Source organism: Lactuca virosa, chromosome 7, assembly GCF_052849685.1.
Source record: "Lactuca virosa cultivar CGN04683 chromosome 7, Lactuca_virosa_CGN04683_v6, whole genome shotgun sequence".
Classification (NCBI taxonomy): Eukaryota; Viridiplantae; Streptophyta; class Magnoliopsida; order Asterales; family Asteraceae; genus Lactuca; species Lactuca virosa.
In genome coordinates, this window is record NC_136432.1 from 3,421,818 (window position 1) to 3,445,731 (window position 23,914).

The 23,914-nt window shown below is 40.3% G+C and overlaps 1 protein-coding gene across 3 annotated transcripts; it reads left to right on the plus strand.

Moving 5' to 3' along the window:
* The first annotated feature begins 8,195 nt into the window (after nucleotides 1-8,195).
* On the plus strand, nucleotides 8,196-11,716 carry LOC145127360 (common plant regulatory factor 1-like). 3 transcript variants are annotated; one of them, XM_079062573.1, is made up of 11 exons: nucleotides 8,196-8,322; nucleotides 9,404-9,501; nucleotides 9,611-9,661; nucleotides 9,787-9,870; nucleotides 9,940-10,011; nucleotides 10,082-10,203; nucleotides 10,287-10,369; nucleotides 10,483-10,652; nucleotides 10,772-10,849; nucleotides 11,194-11,319; nucleotides 11,409-11,716. In XM_079062573.1, the coding sequence occupies exons 2-11, from the start codon at nucleotides 9,430-9,432 to the stop codon at nucleotides 11,658-11,660; spliced, it is 1,110 nt and encodes a 369-aa protein (XP_078918699.1). In that variant the 5' UTR covers nucleotides 8,196-8,322; nucleotides 9,404-9,429; the 3' UTR covers nucleotides 11,661-11,716. The 3 variants fall into 3 exon arrangements, with proteins under 3 accessions (XP_078918699.1, XP_078918700.1, XP_078918701.1); XM_079062574.1 differs by having other exon boundaries at nucleotides 10,492-10,652; XM_079062575.1 differs by having other exon boundaries at nucleotides 10,495-10,652.
* The last annotated feature ends 12,198 nt before the right edge of the window (nucleotides 11,717-23,914 follow it).

Below are 23,914 nucleotides of genomic sequence, written 5' to 3' on the forward strand. Positions count from 1 at the left end.
GAAGTACCTGAAACCAAAACTGAAAACTGTAAGCACGAAGCTTAGTGAGTCTCCCCAACTACCACATACCATACACATAACACATAAACATATCTTGGGCCCCGCCCCTGCTACATCGAGTCAAGCTCGACATCGGCTTTCCCGGCATCAGGCCCCGCCCGACATCGAACCCTATTCGACATCGGGCCCCACCTGGCATCGAGCCTCGCCCGACATCGAGCAAATCTCGGAATACATAAGAGCATAATCAACAATACACATAAACCTAAGCACATAACATTAACACTTAAACATTCCTCGGACCCCGACCTGACATTGGATCGTAATCCAGTATCATACTAACACTCCTCGGGACCGCCCCGACATCGAACCGAAGTCTGGAAACATACAATACAAACACATGCAAGAATCACAAAGACATCAAGCATACAAGCATTCCTCGGGACCGCCCCGGGGCCCCGACATCGGATCGAAACCAAAAAAGCATATAAACCTACATCGGGCCCCGCCCGATATTAGACCATAGTCCGTACTACTACTAACTAAACGGACATGCCTTGGTGCCTTAGACCCATTCCTACTGGAGGAAACTCACCTCGAATGCTAGCTGTGAAATCTCATGTGAGGAATCTCTAACGGCTGCTCCAACGACTCCCCGGCTAACAATTTCACAATAACACTTAATCAAAACATGATAATCCTTCTCTAGGGTAAAATGACCATTTTACCCCTGGTCAAAGTCAACATCCTGGACAAGGTCAAAGTCCAGGTCAACTTCCAGTCAACCCAACTCGTCGAGTTATCTCCTAACTCGACGAGTTCCTGTACTACTCAGACTCGTGGTCAACCGAGTCAACTTGTCGAGTCCCTTCACAGACTCGTCGAGTTCTACCTGCCATACCATCAGGACAACCCGGATTCAACTCGTCGAGTACCTTACTGGACTCGCCGAGTTCCCCTGTCTGTTTGGGCTATCTTAATGGATTAAGCCCCTCCATTTTAGATCCAAGCTTCATACTTCATATAAACCCTGAAAATGTCCTTTTAAGGGTAAAGTTTCTGACTTTACCCCTTAATACCACTTCTTAAAGGGTTTAGCTCAAACCCTAATTCCTTGGGACCTATAACTTGGTCCTTAAGCCCTCATTACACCAAACTCAAGCTTACAACCTCATATCTAAACCCCTAACACTACTTGGACATGTAAAGTTCCCACTTTTCCCACATGCATGGCCTTTTGAGGCTAAAAAGGCCAATATGACTCTCTAAAGCTTGCATGAGGGCTCCAATGGCATAAAGTTTGCACCTTTATGTCATAACAGACCCTCTAGGTACTAGATCTGGAAGAATACCCTCTTGGGTCGACCATTTCCCAAAAGCTACCAATCTTGGACCAAAAACCCACATAAAGAGGACATAAAGAGATCTAATGAACTAATGGCCAAGATAGAAACTTGATTACCAGAAAATGTAGCAAATGCAGTGTAGCTTCTGGATCTACTATTTCCCTCTTGATCCCTTTATCTTCTTCTTCTTCTTCCACAAGCTTCAAAAGCACACAAGATTACTCAAAATAGCTCACACACTCAAAGAAAGATCTAGGGTTTCATGGATTAGGGCTTGGGACAAGGAGGCTGGAAATGAGACCAATGGGTGGGGGTTAAGGAGCTTAAATAGGGTGCAAAACCCCAAGATTAGGGTTTCATTCTGGCCGAGCTACTCATCGAGTCGAGGGCTCTTGACTCGTCAAGTAGATAACTCAAACCCCGCGCATAATCTGCCCTCTACTCGACGAGTTAGGGCCACCAACTTGTCGAGTTCTTCTTTCAAAATAAATAAATAATTGAATTAAATGCATACCAGGGACCAGGCGTTACATATAACAAGCCCTAATAAATAATGAACCTTAATTTTTCCCCTAAGCCAACGATTATCCAAGCGCTATACCTGAAATTGAAAACCCTGAACAATGTCGGGCTCCCAGACAGACATAACCAATCAAAACTGTTCCCACAAAGACTCAACTTCACAACACGAACCGAACAAACCTATCCAGCCTGAACAGATTTACAGATACCCGAAAACATATACACCCCGACTACCTACCGGATCCCTGATAAAAGTCAACCCTAATATACGATGGAATTCCAATAATCGAACTCATCCTAAGCAGAACTCACATACTGAAAATGGACGAATCCTTTCTCCCGCCGACCTTAACCGATAAAGGACAACCATCACTACTCAGCTTAAAACCAGGAATCCAATACCTTACCTGACTTCCCAACATACAAAACCTTTCTAAATCACATCCAATATGGCTCCACTTCGCAATCTAATCCGAATAAAATACCTACGACCCTAAATTATCCTGCTGACCAATATTCACATTTCAATCTATCCAACATCTTTTGAGCTCCAAGCTCATCTACTAATTATCTGAAGCTCCGGATTCCCAACCGGTCGCTGAAACCGACATCCTTTCAAATGATTGTACCACCAGACTCTATTCAAAATTATGTCTGGCCAAGTTACTTTAACCTACTTGTATATAAGGCTTCAATAGCCCTCCTCTTCCAAACATGGATATCGTAACCAACCATCAAACTCATGCAATGTTACTTACTTTTCTCTAAAAATGCTACACGTGCAGTTGTAGTCTTACATCACGACCGACCCCATACGACCCACATTCTTCTTTGATTCCACGAATGTTATGGCCTTCCCACAGTCTCACAGCACCTCTATTACTACCTGTCAACCTAGTAAATGCTACGGCCACCCCGCAGTCTTACAACACTTCCACACTACCTGTTAACCTAGTGAATGATACAACCACCCCACAGTCTTACAACACTTCCACACTGCCTGCTAACCTAGTGAATGTTACGGCCACCTCGCAGTCTTACAACACTTCCACACTGCTATGGACCCAACCCATGGTCTTACCGTGCATCTACCATACCAACCATAATAATCATGACTCAAAACCTCATCCGGCTATAACCCAATCTGGTGTTTAGGTTATGCTTCAAACCCCAAAGCCTTCATCAGACAAGAACATGCAAAGATGCTTTAGCACAATCCCTCAACCTGAAACTAATTACATACCCTCCATGCGCCACCACTAATGCGCAAGGTAACCTGAAATCTCATTCATCATGCAATCCCTTAGTCCAAGCAGTTCTCCCCCACTTGGATTCAACTCCGCTCTTCCAACCCCAAATTTGATAGATTTCCAATATATCTCGCAACCTGACTACTCGAAGCTGCCGACAACCTGAGCCCAGAAGTACTAGCATTCCATTACTAGCTAATCCTAGAGAACACACACCTGCCAAAATTAAATAAATACTTCTCGAAATCTCAACGAGCTCAATATTCCCGAGCACTTTCCACTGAATCCACTATATGTCCTTGGTGACTTTATCAGATGACGAAGAACAAAATCTCAACTATTGAAACGGGTACCCAACCAGTTCAATGACCTACTTGCACTAGAGTAATTCCCATGCGAACTTGAAAATGACCACACTTCGAAGGTATGAACTTGACAATTACCGATCTTACACCCACGATCAAGCCAATTCCTCATTGCCTCATATTCCCGAATGACCCCTACAATTCCTACATTCAAACCCAACATGCCCACCTTGCGGATTCCTTGAGTTCCTTGCTGATACCACCAAAGATCAAACTGTCTGTTAGTCTTCTATCATTTAAAGCTTTCTATGATAGTGGTCAATGCCTCCCACATCGACATCCAAAACCGGCTCACCCGAAAATCTTCTAAGCAAGGATCTCGGTATGCAAAATGGCATATGAAGATTCTCAAAATAAAATATATGCGACGTTAACTGGTGGAATTCGGATCCCCTCAACCTGTGAATGCAATGCTCGACTCCTCACCATGGGGACATCCACTCTGCCCTCGCGACCATCAGTGATCCTCAAATTAACTGGTGCAGGTACACATACTGCTTCGCCCCACAACATCGGACAGTCGGCCTTCTCGTGGCCCACCAGGTTGCAATGGAAACATAACAGACTCGTACCCCGGGGACAATCTCTGCTGACCCGACCAATCCTGCCACACTTATAGCAACCTGAACCCCTAAATCGACAAACTCCATCGTGATCCTTCCCGCACGTGCTGCACTGACCTCGACCCTGTTGGCCTCTTACTCGTCGATCAAAAGTCTTGGGTCTCTTTGCAGGACCCCCAACTGTCTGCACCTGCTTTGGTTTCCTCTTCCCGAGGTTCTCCAAATCAATATCCCACTCTCGGGCTCTAGCTTTCATTTCCTCCAAAATTAGACAAGTTGAAAGGCTGACAAACTCCCTTATACCGTCTCGCAACATATCATGGTACTTTGTCTTCTTCATCTCCTCATATGTGGCATACTGTGAAACCAAAAGAGCCCTCTCCCAAAACTTGGCAGTGATCTCTACCACAATCTCAGTCGTCTAGCGAAGGTTCTGAAACTCCCTCGCCAACTGCTATACCTAAAAAGTTGGTGCACACTCTGCCCTAAACCGGGTCACAAACTCCTCCTGAGTCATCGTTTCAATGGCATCGCCTACCAAAGCAAAGTCCACCTCCTCCCACCAATCTCGGGCTCTGTCTTTCAGAAGACAAGAAGCAATCTGACCTTCGACCTCTCGAGGTAGAAGCTCGACCGAAAAGTGTTCACCATGTCCGCTAACCACCTCTTACTAGCAATGGGGTCATTCTCCCTAAAGAACTCAGGAACTCCACAAGCACGAAACTTTCAGAAGGAAAGAGTGCGAGCCCCTACAATAGCCAAAAGATCTTTGCGTAACGTGCCCAGATGCTCATCCAAAATCTCCATAATCCCTTCCTTGACCAAACTAAAGATCACAGGAGTCTGCTCCAAAATGTTGCGGGTGATCTCCGAAGAGATGAAGTCCCGCGTCTATTCATCCATCGGTTCAATGGCAGCACCTGAGCCTGAACCAGAGCCTAAACCTCCTCCACGAGTGCTCATTACCATACTGAAAAGCAACCATACAATAATTGGAACATACTCAAAGAATCCTCTTCCCACAGGCTTCCTAGATTCTCCGTGACTCCCCTCGATCTAAGTATGGATCCTGTGCTTTTACTAGTACGAGCCCAATACTACCTTCCACACCTACCCATACTTTCCTCAAGAGTTATCCCGAATCCTCCAAGTCACCTTCCCAAATTGTTATTCCAAGTACCTGCTAAAAAAGCAACCCAACCCGCTAGAGCACTTCCTAGGCTTTCATAGGTTCCCAACCTCACCCTGCCATCAGCTGCTGAAAAACTCCCAATAATGTCAGCTAACCACGTCATGAATACGATCACATGCAACAAAGCTTAGATAATCCTTCGAGTAAAAGACTCAACCCTACAACGGTTGGACTCAAACAAGAGCTGCAGAATAGAGTCAAATCCATCACTTTGATATTATTTAACCTTTACAACATGTGGCTTAACATATTCACTTAATAGTTAACTCACATCACTAAGAGTTCCACAAAGAGCAAAGTAAACAACATTCGTGCAGTAACACTCCAAGCCATAAAATAAACAAAGGGCATCCCACACTCACTTGCGGTTGCCTTATGCATACAAATTATACACAATCCAGGATCAAATAGACTATCAAATAAAAGATTCTACCTAGGACCACAACCAGACAAGGAACAGGAAATAAGGCTAAATCAATCATTCTAGGGCTATATGATTCTAACCATATACAATTTTTAAAGCATACACATAGCAAATACTGTTACCAATACATATTCCCAGTCATAGCATCCAATGCTTCCTATGCTACAAGGCATCACATATCAGGCCGATCTATCATGCAATTCCTGAAAGTATCCCTAGCCTTATCCTAGCATGTGAACATTCATATCATATATCATATCAACATGTATGGGTATTCTGGGAATCACTTACTCGAGCTTGGTTGATTGCACGCATCAAACCCCATTTTTTTTTATAAAAATCTTTTCAAAAACTTATTTTCTTTACAAAAATCTTTTTAGAAACTTATTTTCCTTCAAAAGATTACCAATTCCTCCGTTTCAGTTCAGACATATCCAAGAGTGTGTCCGAATCCCTCAAACCAAGGCTCTGATACCAACTTGTAACGTCCCAAAAACCCAAGGTAATTTTTTTTTCATTTTTAAAACAATAAATCATATAAACGAGTTGTTCCAAAACCGATCAAAGTGAACATATCATTTAAACATTAGAGTAACATCATTAGTTGCCAATGAGGAAAACTCTGGGGGATGCTGTGCAGTCACGTCGGACCCTTCCTTTTCGAACCGAAAGTACCTGAAACCATAAATATGAAACTGTAAGCACAAAGCTTAGTGAGTTCCCCAAAATACCACATACCAAAACATACAAGTGTAATGGGCTACCCCCATGGTCTTTCCTTGCAATGCCGAAGGCCAAATCTCGGTCTTACATACAAGTGCCATGGGCTACCCCTACGGTATTTCCTTGCAATGCCGAGGGCCAAATCCCGGTCTTACATACAAGTGTCATGGGCTACCCCCATGGTCTTTCCTTGCAATGCTGAGGGCCAAATCCCAGTCTTACATACAAGTGTCATGGGCTACCCCATGGTCTTTCCTTGCAATGTCGAGGGCCAAATCCCGATCTTAGATACAAGTGCCATGGGGGCTACCCCCATGGTCTTTCATACAATTGCCAGGGGCCAGATCCTGGTCTTTCATGCAAGCATCACAGAGACAACTAGCATTCCACATAACAAGTAATGGGCCAGCATTATTGCCTTCGACCGATGGATATAGTGAGAAAACTCACCTCACAATCTGAAAGAATAGTTGCACCGATCACTGCTCTAAAAGAATAGTTGCACCGATCACACACATTTATGGAAGGACAAGTGGAATAGGGTGGATACTTTCAAAGACTTGTTCCTAGGGCTATACAAGTTAGAAGAAAAGAAAATATACATGGTCTCGGATAGGTTAAATTGAGGTAATGGTGATGATTTCCATTGGGCCTGGAAAACACAACTGAGAAGAGGAAATGAGACTAATGAGCTAGTCAATTTGGTCGCTGCTATGGAGGGAATTTTGCTATCGCCGGATTTAGATACCTGGTCGTGGATGACTGAAGCCTCGAGGCTATTCTCAGTCATTTCTTTGAGGACTTTGATGGTGGATAAGTTGAATGTTTATAATATTTTTAAAGATTTCAAATTGGTTAATTGGGCGCCTCTCAAAATAAACTGTTTCGGTTGGTGTGTTTTATGTAATCAAATTACAGTGGCTATCAATCTTGTTGTCATGGGTTTTAACATTTCTTCCTTGGTTTGTCCTTTTTGCAATTTAGAAGATGGGGATACAGATCATGTTTTTTCCTTGTGCGGTTTCTTGATTCAGGTTTGGAGGTGGTTTCAAGATTGGAGCGGTTTGGTGTTTGTGATTCAGAGAGATGTGATGGAAATTAGTAATTCTTTGAAAGATTCAATCTAAGGTAAATAGAAGAATTAAACCACTTGGGTTGGGGGGACTTGGTTAGACATGTGGAAGGTATGGTGCATAACCAATTGACCAATGTTCAAATTCTGGAATTACTCAGCCCTTGTGGCCATTGAGGTTCGCCTGCAATGACTCTAGGGCATGAGACATAGTCTCATGTTCGCAACGAGGGATGAGTTGGTGCGTGAAAGAGGATTATGGTTTGGTTAATTTGAAAATCCGTAGCTCCTACATTTTCAACAAAAAGAGACAACCTTTTTTAAAAACGGCGGATGATATCCTCTTGCTAGTGTTTTTAATGCATTCACCGTTCAATATTTATTTTAAAAACTTCTTATAAACAATACCAAACAATAATAAGTTAATAAACATTTCAAATAAGTAATTCCTAACGCACCTTGATATACTTACTTTTGAATAAAATTAATTTACAATTTGAATAAAATTAATTTACAAGGTGAATATAGTAAAAGAAAAAATATAGTAAAAAAAATATCATCTATATCACTTTTTTTACTGATTGATAGTGAATCTAATAAAAGTTACGAAATTGTAAGGAACTGATTTTGATATACGATAAGTCGATACCTCTACTTATATAATAATTTCTGTGATATAGAGATGGTAATACTTAACGCACGAACACGTGTCTCGTGACGTGGAGTGTTGCCTTGGCACTCTCTCTCTCCTCTCTCTACAAGCTGCAAAAAGCCCACACTTCTTCCCTCACCCTCCCCCTCCCTCGCTTTAGAGAGAGAAAGTTTAGAGAGAGAAAATGCAGTTCTGAAATTTCTTCTTACTCAGGTACTGTCTATTTTGTTTAATTTTCTTCTCAACTGTTCGATACTATACAATTCGCGTGTGAAATTCGAAATTCGAATCGTTTTAGTTGACAATTTTATGTGTTTTTTCTATAGATTGCAGTAGAAGTTCGTGCATTTATTGTTTTTGTTGTTTATTATATGTTAATTTAGCTCTGACTGATATTGTTTATGAATACGTGTAGTAATTTTTTGATCAAAATACGCATGTGTGTGTGTTTGTAGAGAGAGAGGAGATCAGAACTGAGAATTGGGTATAATAAACCGATTAAAACTGGAAAAAATTTCATATGATCGAAAGCATTGTGTTCATATAGTGGAATTTGCTTTCTGGTAGACTGGTACATACGTAGAGTTTTAATTTCAATTGAGAAGTGTTGCGAGGTATTGACAAATAAAATTATTAAATTTGTAGAATTAATTAATTATATTCCTGGAATGATTTTGGTGATGTAATTATTGGGATGAATGTGAGGATAGTTTTGTAAATTTGGTAGTAGGTTATCTTGGATTGGTAATTGTCTTGGACTTTTGTGGGTGCTGTTTTACTTTCTCCTTGTTTGATGTGGATCATGGAAAGGACAAAATTACGCCGTACCTTTTTTCTTTTCTTTTGAATTTATTGTCCCTGTTGTCATGGATCAACATTAGCACCGATGTAGATCCCAATACCAAGACTTTTACTTGTTTAGAAAATATTTCAAACAATAAAAAAGACATATTGTGAATAAACTAATCAGAGGGATTATGGACAAATTAATTTCCCTTTAAATTAAATTTTGGTAAAGGATGATTTTGAACAAAAAAAACTAATTAGTTATTGTTTCCTGTATTTGATGTTGGCGTGTTTTATTGATGGTGTTTAGTTTTATCTCATTTGATTGTTAGATGATATATATATATATATATATATATATATATATATATATATATATATATATATATATATATATATATACTTTTAAATGCTTTGCCATATATTCAAGATCTTTGTGGTCTTCATCTTAATGAAGACCTTATTTTTGTGTTATCTTGACATTTTTATCCTACATTGCAATTTGTAGGTGAGTATTGTTTCTAGTGTTTGGCCATGGGCAACTGTGAAGAGACAAAGGCTTGTAAGCCAGAAAAACCATCTTCACCACCTCCACCACCTGTAACTGTAAGTAACCTCCGAATTCTTTTTCATATTTAACAATACAAATTAAAACCAAGCTTCACAGATAAATCATCAATCAATGCTTGTTATTAATTGTTACTAATGCTTGCAGGAGAATCAGCAAACGAGTGTTCATGCATATCCCGATTGGGCAGCTATGCAGGTTTTGTTGATTATTTATTATTCACACACAAAAAAAAAGTGTTTTGTTTCTCACAGCTTAGAGTGATTGACCAAAGTTTGACTTTTTTTTTTTTTTTTTTTTTTTTTTTTTTTGCATATATGTAGGCTTATTATGGGCATAGCATGGCTGTACCACCATACTTCAACTCGGGTCATCCTCCTCCACCTTATATGTGGGCACCACCACAGGTAATTAAATTTAAACACTACCCGCCCACCTTCATTTTTGTTGACCTTAATCTGTACTTGCAATTTCAGCATATGATGCCACCTTATGCTGCAATGTACAATCCACATTATCCACATTATCCACATCCTGGAGTTCCTCTTGTGAGTCTTTTACTTCTTGGCATAACAACCGCTTACTATTTATAGATATTTATGACAAATGTGGTTTCAGGCTAGTCCAATGAGCATTGATTCTCCTGCCAAGTCATCAGGGAACTCTGAGCGTGGCTTGATGAAGAAGTTAAAAGGATTTGATGGGCTGGCAATGTCGATAGGCAATGGGATTTCTCACAGGTTACTGCTATTCTTTGATTCTTTTCCCATTAAATTAATTACAAATAAATTAAATCTTTAATCTTACTAATAATTTTCAACAGTGGGGAAACCGAAGGTTCTAGTGAAGGAAGTGATGGCAATACCGCTAGTAGGAAAAGGAGCCGTGAAGTGTCACCTATTGCTCGTAATTTCCACACTTTTTTTTTTTTTTTTTTTTTTTTTTTTTTTTAAACTGAAAATTGAAAATTGTAAAATGTAAAATGTAAAATGTATTATTGTTGGTTAAACTTCATGAAGTAAATGCAGCAGCAGCTGAAGCTGGAAAGATAAGCGGTCATTTTTTTCATAAAGAACCAAATGGAGTGACTGTTGTTACCTCTGACTCAGAAATCAAGAAATCTCCCACTGCAGTTACCATGATGACATCAGCAACTGTTGCCATGATGCCCAACCAAGCTCAACAGCAGGTCCATTTTAATTCTATATTTATCATCTTTAATCGCAACACATTTTGTTGAATTTGGTAGAGTCAACTTTTGGAACCTTCTTTTCTGAATAATTTCCTCCCTCATTTTAATAATGACAGAATGAGCGAGAACTGAAAAGGGAAAGGAGAAAGCAGTCTAATCGCGAATCTGCCAGGAGATCTAGATTAAGGAAACAGGTAACCTACTATGCGTGTCTCATCATTTCTGAATATAATGGGTAATGATGTTTGTCTGTATAAATATAATATAAATATAAATATGTGTAGGCCTGGTTGGGTTGGCGTCTTCAATCTAGATAGATACATTGACCATTTTTCATTTTTTTTTTTTGGCTTAACCCATCAAGTCAATCTCTCCATCATCATATAAATTCAAAAAGAAACAAGGAACGATGTGATGTTTTAAGTGGTTAACTCGTTAAATCGAAAAGAAACAGCCCCTATGTCTCTTATGTTCCAAAATATTTGCTACAATTTTGTAGCTTGGATCTCACAAAACAAAATGCAAATATCTGTTTCAGGCTGAAGCTGAAGAACTGGCCATAAAAGTTGATGCACTGACTAGTGAAAATCTGACCCTTAAGTCCGAGATTAACCGACTCACTGACAACTCAGAGAAACTCAAGCTTCAAAACGCCAAACTAACTGTAAGACACGGAATCCAAATCTCATTATTAATTATATATATACTTGTTAAAATGACATTATATATTATTATTTGTGACTACAACTACAGGAAAAACTTAAGAACGTGCAAGAAGAAAATGACACAGAAGATAAGAGTGTGTCCCTAAGCACGGCTAACCTCCTGTCTAGGGTGGACAGTTGTACTTCTGAGGAAGGTGGAAGTGGAAATGATGATGATGAAGAAGAAATGGTGTACAAAAGTAGTAGTAACAACAACAATAACCAAAACTCTAATGCTACTGCAAAGCTGCGTCAACTCCTGGATGCTAGCCCACGGGCTGATGCTGTTGCTGCTGGCTGAATGCTTGCTTGCTGATCATCATCATAATCAAATAACCAAATATATATATATATATATATATATATATATATATATATATATATATATATATATATATATATATATATATATATATATATATAAGTATCCTACTGTTTGCTTAAAAAAAAAATCTAATTTTATATATGTGATTTTGGCGTCATTTTGAAGCTGAAATTACTTACTAGTGCTAACACTACTAGATAATGATGATAAGATGAAACAAATTGGAATTGGATTTCTAGATTTATGTCCGGTTGTGCTTTGTGGTGAACCTGAAACGTGTTTTTAGTTTCGGTGTTTGCTTCGAAATTGGCCACCGACGCGTTATCTTTAATTATTAACATCTCAATAGATAAAGACATATATTATTGAGATGCGTGTTTTAAAAATATGTTTGTGCGTAATATATGAGCATGGGATGTATTTCATTCATGGTTGTGACTCTGAATTTTTTTTGTTTTACTTGATAGTGGTTTCTCTTTGTTAAAAGTCTATAAGCACTCTAGTCTATAGAAGTAGTGCATGTGGCGTGAAAGATTTGACGCTCCATTCATTGAAGAAGAAAAAAGAAAGTGTAAAAAGTGGGGTGCTTAGTGGAAAGAAAGAAAAGAAAGAACAAAAAAAAAAGCTGTACTTTTTTATGGTTTCGCAAGGGCAAAGAGTAGTGCTGCCACCATCCCCTAGTTGTAGAAACTATGTATAGTGTCTATGGCTCAAAACATGTCACCTACATCCGACTCTTTCCTTTGCCACTTGAATCCTTTTTACACCACTTCAATGTGCATAATACGACTTGGCTTACGCTTGAGTCGACAGGTTTTTATTTTCAGAAATTTTTGTCTTGGCCAAATTTTAAATATTTTCGAACTAGCGAATAATAAATATTGAACTTGCAAATTTTTAAAAAAATTAGCGACCGTAATGTATATCACAAATTCGTGATCTATAAATCTTGTGTGCGGGTATATTGAACAGTCAAATATGGTTATTTTAGTAAACACTTCTGAATATTTTGATACACGCAATTGAGTTAACCTGAATTTGGTTTAAAATGATGTTTTTTATTTCATAATTTTATATATCCTTTATGCATAATTAGAGATCCTTTATAGAAACCCTTATTGAATAATTGGATATAGAAATTGACAATTCTGTTTTAAAAGGTTCCGTATGTCAATGCTAATAATTGTATATAGAAAATGGCAATTCTGTTTTATATACTATCATTTATGCATAATCAGAGATCCTCAATCAATAATTGTATATAGAAAATGGCAATTACTAATCCAAGATGCTTGTCATGGTGGCGTCAATGCTAATATCTGACGACAACAGTTCCTCATCTACCGCATGAGGAAGTACAACAATCCGGCAGTGGGAGTGTCACGTTCCGTATGTCATGACCGCGTTGATAAAGAAGACCAAGATAATGCTACCGAATTGGGCTTTACCATTTGGACCAAATGGAGTCTGTCCAGTGGCGGATAAAAAAAAAATATACTACTAGGGTCCATATTATATAAAAAATTAAACAGAAATAGTTTTTTTTCAAAGAAAGTGGTTGCCAAAAGGGACAATTTCAGCAAAAGATGAATTTTTTAAGGGCTGATTTGGTAAAATGGAGGTTAGAATCAACTTTCAAATGGGGTCCATAGACCCCTTCTTACATTGTGGATCCGCCACTGAACGATAATGTTGTTAGTCTAGTGGTTGTTGTTTGACTTAGTCGACGAAGAGCTTATGAAGGGACTTTAGCAGGTTAGACACAAGTTGTCAGGAGCTAGTTTTTTTTTGTTTGATGAGCCCATCCATATATATCACGATGAAACCAGTTGACATACATATCTAAGGCCGGACGGAGTGAAGCGGGAAGGAGGCGTGGGAGCCATTCCTGCTCGGAGGAACACCGCACCGGCGGTGCGGTATAGGAGGTGTGGGGAGGGATTGCCGCACTCTCTCTCTTCTTGTGATTTGCTGTAATTTGTTTTTTGTTTTTTTTTTCCTTTTTTGAGTTTGCAGGTTCATCGAGTAAGAAGGAAGAAGTTTCCGGAAATGGCATATTTGGCCCCTATGTTTTGGTCTTATGGCAAAATACACCCCAGTTCTCAGTTCTCTTTACAAAAATAGTTTTCGAAAATTACAAAATAGACACTATACTTTTATATTCCAATTATCATTAAAATCAATTAATTTTATTTAAAAAAAAATAAAAAAAAAACAAAATAGTGAGGGAAACTTCCCACCCATTCCTTGGGTTTAGGTGAGGGAAAAGAAAGTGAGAGAAATGGTGATGTGGCCCACAAAAAGTGAGGGAAGTTTCTCTCCCATTCCCTCCGGTCTAAGAAGGTTGATATCATTGTTTTATACGGGATATCAGAACCCGTAGACAAACAATAAGTAATGCCAATCTTGAGTATGTGGATATCGCTTTGTATAATTGTACGCTCTAATCATTTACCATCTTTACATATTTTTATTTGATATGCCACGTGAGATCAAAATTTCATAATATGTTTTTGTATCAATAATATATTTGAAATGATCCCTTTATTTCTATATCTGAAAAGGATTATCCATAAGTAAGTCAATAAAGGAAGTTTAGTTACATACAAGCATGCATGCGAAACAAAACTTATTTATATATAACTAGGAAAGATAGGATAAATTATAAATACTCAGCTATAGAAAATTTGGCACTGCTTTCAACCTCAATCAAGCGATCATCATCTTGTCTCCAATCAAGCATTAAACAAGAAGAATAAAATCATGGAGGATAAATAAAGAAGAAAACAAAATACGTCCATACAAAAAAGACAATCAATGGTTTGAGTCATTACGTATTTAATTATAAGGCTTTAGTAACATATCCGAACACAAAAGTTATCCATTACAGTTTTGTAATATCGTATCAATTACATGATTTCCAATTTTCCATGCCATCTTAGAATAAGCTGCATAGCATAAGTCTTCTTAAATAACAGCCTCTATGTTGAAATTATTGGTTTTGGTCTTCTTGTAGTAAACCGAGCATCCTTCTTAGTAAATTGGATTAAAATTGGATAAAAAGAATATCTATATGATTATGAAGTATACTTATTATTGAGAAAGTCACTAGTTTGAACAAGTAATTTTAAAAAGAATATCTATATGATTATGAAGTATACTTATTATTGAGAAAGCCACTAGTTTGAACAAGTTAATAGGTATATGTTTTCAAACACATATGTTTCCTTAAATTATGATAATCATTATTTTAATATATACAATATATTGTCGAAATCCTTAAAAAAATATAAATGTATTTGCATAAATTAAAATAATGGTTATCATAATTTAAAAAACATGTGTTTGAAAACATATACCTATTAACCTTTTCAAACTAGTGACTTTCTCAATTATATATATATATATATATATATATATATATATATATATATATATAATTGAGAAAGTTACTAGTTTGAAAAGGTTAATAGGTATATGTTTTCAAACACATGTTTTTTAAATTATGATAACCATTATTTTAATTTATGCAAATACATTTATATTTTTTTTAAGGATTTCGACAATATATATATATATATATATATATATATATATATATATATATATATGTGTGTGTGTGTGTGTGTGTGTGAGAGAGAGAGAGATTTGGGTTCAAATAAGAAATACAATTATTGTGTAAATGTAAGAATGAATTCTGACCAAGTTATTCTAATTAAATGACTACCTTAACCATATCCTTATAATTATGAAAATGAATTTATTAATCAAAATTTATCATTTCAAATGTATTTGTGAAGTTTATAATTTAACAAATCAACAATTTAGATTCAACATTTTGAGGGATTTGGATGAACTCTAGGGTAATTTCAAACTTAAACCAAGGATTTGAAGATTTTAATAAAAACTTTTCAAAGAATGAAGATTTTTACAACAGAAAAACCCACTGAAGCAGTGTGTACATTCAACCAGAGCTCGAGCGGTACTTTCCCAAAATACCTCAATTTATATTATGAGTAGTGTAGAGCTGATATTTTATGAGTTGATAGAATTGCATGCTAGTTAGTGGTAGGCTAAGGATCCTATCGGAATGGTGTGATAGTGTTGACTGATTTGTGATGCCTTTAGCCTAAGAGTTCGTTCTTATGAGATTGAATTTGTCATTGCTATTTGCTTGGTGTATGTTGTATAATTGTACGTAGTTAGAATTTTATAGCCTTAGAATGCCTAATTTAGTATTTCTTCCTGTTCCTCGTTTGGTTGTGGATTTGAGGTAGAATCATTTATTCGAATGTCTATCGAGTCTCGTATTGTGTACGATTGGCATACGCGAAGCAAATGGCGAGGACAATAGAGATCTTGTGAGGTGGAGCAATGTTGGGGAGCAGTCTAGAGTTAGTGTCTATATGCTTAGTCGTGGTCCTAAGGAACCGGTGGGGCGAGTATATAGCTGATCTGGGGAAATAGAGTCCTGGTGACTTAGGGTCTTGATAGGACGACTTGAGACAAATATGAGTTGGTGTGGAAGGTAGTATTGGGCCCGTACTACTGAAAGCATCGGATCCGTACGCGGCTCAAAAAGGAATCTTAAGGAACTAAGGAACTTGTAGGAGTGTGTGGGTGTTTGCGTATGCGCTTTAGCCTGATTCTGATGGTTTTCTTGTGTGTTTCAGTATGGTGGTTACCCGAGGTTCAGGCTCCAGCGAACCCGAGAGGCTGAGTGCCAGTGATGATGAGATATGCAGGATTGTTGCCGTTGAGGTGGCCGCAACAATCAGAGGGGCTATTCCAGAGATGTTTGGGTCTATCAAGACCACACTGATTGAGACTTTTGACGAGCGTTATGCCGCGGTCACTGAGGATGTTGCTGTCGCAGCCACTGCAATTGTTGTTGTTGTGAGACCATAGGGGGTGATTCGTTATGGTACCAGGAGTTCAACAACATGAAGCCACTCGAGTTTGATGGGGACCAGGATCTGATTGTTGCTATGAGATGGATTTTTGATGTTGAGGGATGTTTTTACACTTGCTCCTGCCTGTAGAATCTGAGGGTTCGTTTCGCGTTGAACCTGCTTTTCTTGGGAGCAAAGGATTGGTGGAAGTTTGTGACAACTGATTATACCCTTGCAGAGCGTTCTGTAGTGACCTGAGAGAAATGTATTGAGATGTTCAGATATGAGTTTGTTCCAGTGGTTGAGAGAAAGAGAGAGAGGTTGGCCCAGGAGTTCCTGTCTCTCAATCAGAAGACAGAGATGGTCACTGAGATCACCATGATGTTTCATGAGAGGCCTTGTTTTGTCTTGAGCACGTGTCTACTGACCAGGCACGTGTGAGTCAAATCTGAGTATTCTGAGGAGGGATATCCGTGATTTCATGGCGAACACTTCATATCGGACATTGGCTGAGCTGCAGACCAATGCCAGGAGGAGGGAGACTGAGTTGGAGACTCAGGCTAGAGAGGAGAGGGAGACCCAGGTGAGAGATAGGAGGCCAGTACATTTGCAGTCGACGACTAAGCAAGGGGCATGAGGGTCCCTGTCTTTCAAGGATGGCTTGCTACCTATAAGGAAAGGAGGGGCATTTGGCCAGGGATTTCCCCAAGGAATTTCAGTTTTTCTTCAATTGCAACCAGACGGGACATATGAGAGCCGACTGTCCTTAGCTTCCATCTAGGGCGGTTCAGACTCCGGCCCCAGCGACCCTACGTATTACTAATGACCGGCAGGGGAAGGCCGAGACACCGAGGGCTCGATGGAGAGCATTTCAGTTAAAAACAGAGGAGGCCCGAGAAGCTCCAGACGTCGTGGCTGGTATGTATTCTTTGTTATTCTGTTGATTGTTTTTGGTGTTTATGTTATTGTTTATGTAGGTACTTTTCTTGTGAATTATGTACCTGCGTTTATGCTGTTTAACTCGGGTGTAATTCGGTCTTTTGTGTCATCATCTTTTTGTCGCGGTTTTAGTATTGCGCGGTAGGCCTTGAGCAGGCCCTTGAGAGTCTATGTACCTGATGGGTTCGAGACCCTAGTAGGGCAGTGCTGACCATCTACGGTGAGGGTACTAGGTCGGGACCAGCCTTCTATTCTGTCGCCTAGAGCGAGGTAGAGTTTGCAGCATGGGTGTATGGGTTATCTGGCATATGTAGTGGATACTCGAATTGAGGAGAAAGGATCAATTTCCATTTATGATGTTCCTGTTGTACGCGATTTTCCCAATGTTTTTCCTGAGGAGTTACCGGGTGTGCCTCCCGCGAGGCAAGTGGAGTTTCAGATCGATCTGATCCCTGGTGCGGCATCGATTGCCAAGACACCGTACCTTATACAGGAGTTATCCTCTCAGCTTCAGGAGCTGTTAGGAAAAGGATTTATTCAGGCAAACAGTTCTCCTTAGGGAGCCCCGATCTTTTTTGTCAGAAATAATGATGGTTCACACCGGATGTGTATTGATTACCGGGAGTTGAACAAGTTGACGGTGAAGTACTGTTATCCATTGTCGAGGATTGATGATATCTTCGATCAGTTGCAGGGGGCATCTTGGTTTTCCAAGATCGATTTGAGGTCCAGCTTCCACCAGATGACGGTGCGAGAGGATGATATTCAGAAGACGGCCTTCCGAACTCGCTATGGGCATTACGAGTTCATGGTGATGCCTTTTGGGCTCACCAACGCACCAGCGGCATTCATGGATCTCATGAACCAGGTGTGCAGCCCCATGTTGGATCGATCGGTGATCGTCTTCATCGATGACATTTTGGTCTAGTCGAAGACTAGAATGCAGCAGGAGAAGCATATTCGCGAGATTCTTGGAGTTTTGAGGATGGAGAGGCTCTATGCCAAGTTCTCCAAGTGCGACTTCTGGTTGCACGAGGTTTAGTTTATGGGACACCTCGTCAACCAAAACGGTATCTTGGTCGATCCAGCCAAGATAGAGGCGGTGATGCGGTGGGAAGTGCCGAGATCTCCATTTGAGATTCGCAGCTTCCTCGGTTTGGCGGGATATTATCGGAGATTCATTCGAGACTTCTCTAAGATTGTTGTTCCTCTCACTAAGTTGACGAGGAAGGATGTTGTGTTCAGTTAGTGGCCTGAGCAGCAGACATCATTCGAGACTCTTCGCCAGAAACTGTGTGAGGCACCGGTACTTGCCCTCCCCAAGGGAGTTGAGGATTTCGAAGTCTATTGCAATGTGTCCATCGCAAGGTTGGGTATTGTGCTGATGCAAATGAGGCATGTGATTGCATACGCTTCGAGGCAGCTGAAGCCTCACGAAGCGAAGTATCCCACTCATGATTTGGAGTTGGGGGCGGTAGTTTTCGCTCTCAAGATTTGGCACCACTATCTTTATGATGTTCGGTATACCATCTACACGAACCATAAGAGCCTGATATATCTTATGGATCAGCCTAACCCGAACATGAGGCAGAGGTGGTGGTTGAATGTAGTGAAAGATTACGACTGTAAGGTTATGTATCATCCAGGCAAGGCCATATGGTGCCGACGCCTTGAGTCAGAGGGCGGTTAGTGCCCCGATTCGGGATGTATGTATGAGGATGAATTTGATAACCTCAGTTTTGGAGATTATTAAAGAAGCGCGGTCGGAGGCCATAAAGGAAGAGAATCGAAAAAGTGAGTGGGTGATTGGTCAGATTTCAGTATTTAATATCGAAAGGAGGGGGCTTTTGACTCTTCACGGGCAGGTTTGGGTACCTTATTCGGGTGGGGCTCGACGAATATTGATGGAGGAGGCCCACAAGCCAAGATTTTTCATTAATCCAGGGGCTACCAAGATGTATCTTGGACTGAAGCGTAGTTACTGGTGGCCATGTATGAAGAGGTATGTGGCCTGGTTTGTAGAGCGATATTTGACCTGCCGAAAGGTCAAGGCCGAGCACCAGTTCCCTCATGGCAAGTTGCAACACTTAGAGGTTTCACTATGTAAGTGGGAGCAGATCACCATGTATTTTATTACAAAATTGCCGAAGACTGTGAGGGATTTTGATGTTATCTAGGTGATAGTGGACCGTTTGACGAAGAGTGCTCACTTTCTAGCCATTAGCGAGGGCTCTTCTGCAGAGAAGCTGGTTGAGATTTATGTCCGAGAGGTGGTGGATCGACATGGGGTGTCGACTTCAATTGTGTCGGACCAGGATTTTCGTTTCACTTCCGTGTTTTGGAAGAGGTTTCACGAGAAGTTGGATACCCGGTTACATTTCAGTACTGCATATCATCTCTGTAACACCCCGACTCTCAGGTATAAACTTTGCATATTTATTTCCATTTTGAAAGGTCTACTCGATGAGTTAGATGCCCTTACTCGTCGAGTAGCAGCGACTTTGGCCGCGTGTTTTAAGTGACCAACTCGACGAGTTGGAGGATACAACTCGACGAGTTGGAGCTGGAGGATGAAACCCTAATTTCCAGGGTTTTGTACCCTATTTAAAGGGTCATTACCCTCCCTTAGCCTCCCTTACAGCCCCCTTGAGCTCAGAAACCCTAAATCGTGTTTACTCTCCATATTTTTGTGTTTCAAGCTTGGAAGGTGGATCTTGGTGAGAAAAGCTTGAAGTTCAAGAAGTTTGGAACAAAGAGAAGTTGTAGATCTAAGGTCTACTCCATCTTAGCATCACATTGAAGGTAACAAATCATTACCTTGGCTCTCCATTATCTAGATCTCTTCATTCATGGGTTTAGAACCCTTTTTAGTGAATTATTGTGGTATTTCCGGATTTGGGGCAAGATCTAAGGTTGCAACTTCAGATCTGGACTCCTTTAGCCCCTTATTGTCATAAAGTATGAGTCTTTGTCAAGCTATGGCCTTCTCTTTGCCTTAAGCTTCTACCTTAGCCTAGTTTTGGCTCATAAGACCTTGCATGCACATAAAGTTTGCAACTTTACGTGATAACTAGGCCCTAGGAGGCTAGATCTATCAATTGGAGCTTTGGAGTGGCCCAAAATCATCTGAATAAGAAATGGACTATATGAACTCGACGAGTTGGATAAGCCGACTCGACGAGTTGGGGAGGGTTTTCCCGTTGTTTGGTTTCTGCATGGACTCGGCGAGTCAGTAAGAGGACTCGACGAGCCAGTTAGGGTTTTCCCCGGTTTCGGGACACGCATGGACTCGACGAGTTGGTCGGAAACTCGGTGTTCGCGAGGGTTTTATGACTTTCTGAGTTCTCAAGGAACTCGACGAGTTGCTAGTTGCACTCGACGAGTTGGGTCTACATGAACTGTTGACTTTGACCATTGACTTTGACTTGGACCAAGGGTTGACCAGTTTGACCTCTGGGGGTATTTGTAATTTGGGAATTTATGGAAGTAAGTCATCGGTGGATGTAGGTGTTGGATTTGGAGCTGCATTTGGTGGAGTTGACTTTATCGATTCGAGCTACCCGTGAGGTGAGTTCTCCTCACTATATCAACAGGGTCTACGGCACCAAGGCCGACCCTTTATGATTTGCATCCTGGTTTTAGGATGGTTGCTATGTTATTAATCTGTTAGATTGCATCCTGGTTTTAAGATGGTTGCTATGCTAGTAATCTGTTAGATTGATATCCTCGTTATAGGATAGCTGTTAGGTTAGAGATCGGTTAGATTGGTATCCTGGTTATAGGATGGTTGTTATGTTGTTGATCGGTTAGATCGGTATCCTAGCTATAGGATGGTTGCCATGTTAGTGATATGTTAGATCTGTATGACTATCTGTTATTGCATGCTAGCGTATGATATTTATGTGCACATGTTTGTTGGGTTTGGGATTGGGTTGAGGCAGGTCATGCTTTGTGCTGTAGGCCATGACACCCAGGGAGGACCGGATAGACTGCAGACCCGGTTAGGGCACATTAGTCAGGCCAAAGGCCCGATGAGCGGTCCGGATCGGCTGAAGGCCCTGAGGGGCGGTCCAGACGTGTCGATGGCTCGGAGAGCGGTCCAGATAGACTGATGGCCTGCGAGGCGGTCCGGTCAGACTGATGGCTCATTATGCATGCTGTGTTTGTTATATGATATGGTTATATCTGTATGGCGTTGGTATTTTGGGGGAACTCACTAAGCTTCGGGCTTACAATTGTTGATTTTGTTTCAGGTATTTCTGACGATCGCGGGAAGGCGATGGCGTGATCGTACACCTCCTATGATTTTTATGATTTGTTTCTAGGATACTCTGACACTGGATATTTTGAAAACAAGTTTTGTAATAATCAATTGGTTTTGGAAATGTTTTAAAAGTTTAAATTTGGCGTGATTGTTATGAGTGTTACAAGTTGGTATCAGGGTGTTGGTTTGAGTGAATTGGAGGAAACCCTCGCGTGTGTCCAATCTCAAACTGAGGACAAGGTTTTAAAACGATTTTCTTAAAATGTTTTCAAAATAATAAAGGAGGATGCAAGTGTACGATCAGCCGGAACTCGTGGATAGACCCCCAAAACACCTTACGGATTATTTGATTTGTGTGATATGTTAGAACAACATGCTAGTACTTGGCTAGGGATCTTCAGGAATTTCATGATAGAATTTCCTGATTATATGATGCCTGGTAGCCTAGGGTTTTCCTTATATGAAATTGACATCATTACTGTAGTTGCTTAGTGTATGCATCACGACCATACATAATTAAGATCTTATAGTCTGAGAATGTTTGGTTTGGCCTTATTTCCTGTTCTTGTTTGATGAAGGGCTTAGGGTAGGATCAGGTATTCGAAAGTCTATAGGGTCTAGCGTTATGTATGGTTAGCATACACGAGTGCGCAGGGTTGGTGGAAGTTTCATGGATGGGTTGTTTGGGATGACTCCGTCAGTTATGAGACATTTAGCCTTCCTCTAGGAGTGAGGATTGAGCGCATGCCATGCTTATGTATAGTTTTAGAGCGTTGTGATGATACTTGAGACAAATATGGGTAGGTGTGGAAGGTAGTATGGGCCCGTACTACTGAAAGCACAGGACCCATACGCGTAGCAAGGAAGTCACAACCCCTAGGGTTTTGTTGGGAGTTGGTTCCCGGATTATTATATGGAATGACTGATATCTTCCCGGTATATTTTCAGCATGGTGGTTACTAAACGATTTGTGATTGGATCTAGATCGAGGATCAGGAGATGGCGGTCAGGAGGGACCAACAGTGCATGGTGGTTACCCGATGATTTGTGATTGCATCCGGGTCAAGATCAGGAGATAGCGGACAGGAGGCACCGGTGTTGCCCGAGACTATCGGCCAGACGAGGCCAGACGAGATGGACGACAGGATCCTGGAGATCCTGCATGATGAGGTTGTTGATATGTTCCGGGCTCAGTTGTCGGAGATGTTTGGGTCTATCAAGACCGCTATGGTGGAGTATTTCGATGATCGCTATGCAGCCCTCACTGAGGCGGCGGCAGGGTTGGGAGCCAGCCGGGATTTTCAGTATCGGGATTTCAAAAACACAAAGCCTCCTACTTTTGATGGGACTCAGGACCTCATCAAATCGATGAGGTGGCTGTCTGACGTGGAGGGTGCTTCTTTACGTGTTCATGTCCTACTGGCCAGAAGGTCAGGTGTGCCCTGAATCTACTGAGGACTGGGGCAAAGGATTGGTGGAGGTTGGATCTATGTTTTCTCTAATTATACATGCAATATTGTTTCCAAAGCAAGTAGCCTACAACTAGCATACAATTGACATAAACAACATAAATATGAGTTATAGAATTACCTCTTTGTTGTAGCTTGTAGTTTTGGCCTTTAAGAACTTAGCACCTCAAATGGTTCACAAACACCATGAACAAATGGAGAACTTGACAGAGAGGCTACTTAGCACACAAAATTGTTTATCACTCTTCTTAGAATGCATAAGTGGTCGATTTTGCTAAGGGGCAACACTTATATAGTGTAGGATTCCAAGAGTCATGGGTAAACCCTAATCCATACACTTAGGTTATGATCCATATTTAATGTGGGCTAACTCTTCATGGATACTTACATGAAACTTAGCCCAACATGGATCAATAGCCCAAACACTATATGTATCATTGATTTACATAATCAGTCCCCTTTAATTTAATTAGTCTTTTTTGATCACTAAATTAATTCCAAATTAATTTTTGATCAATACTAATTAAATAACATGATTTCATATTAATATATTAGAAATTATAATATGAATCATAAATAACCTCTTCTCAAAAGTCCATCCTATCAAATTTCTCTGGTGAAGGCAACCCAAATGGACCATGCTACTCTCGGGTCAAGTACATATCA

Bases quoted from the DNA above. Each gene is read 5' to 3' on its own strand.
- LOC145127360 (XM_079062573.1), top strand. From the start codon at position 9,430: ATGGGCAACTGTGAAGAGACAAAGGCTTGTAAGCCAGAAAAACCATCT. The intron at 10,204-10,286 runs GTTACTGCTATT...AATTTTCAACAG, and splicing joins GGCAATGGGATTTCTCACAG to TGGGGAAACCGAAGGTTCTA. The intron at 10,653-10,771 runs GTCCATTTTAAT...TAATAATGACAG, and splicing joins CCAACCAAGCTCAACAGCAG to AATGAGCGAGAACTGAAAAG.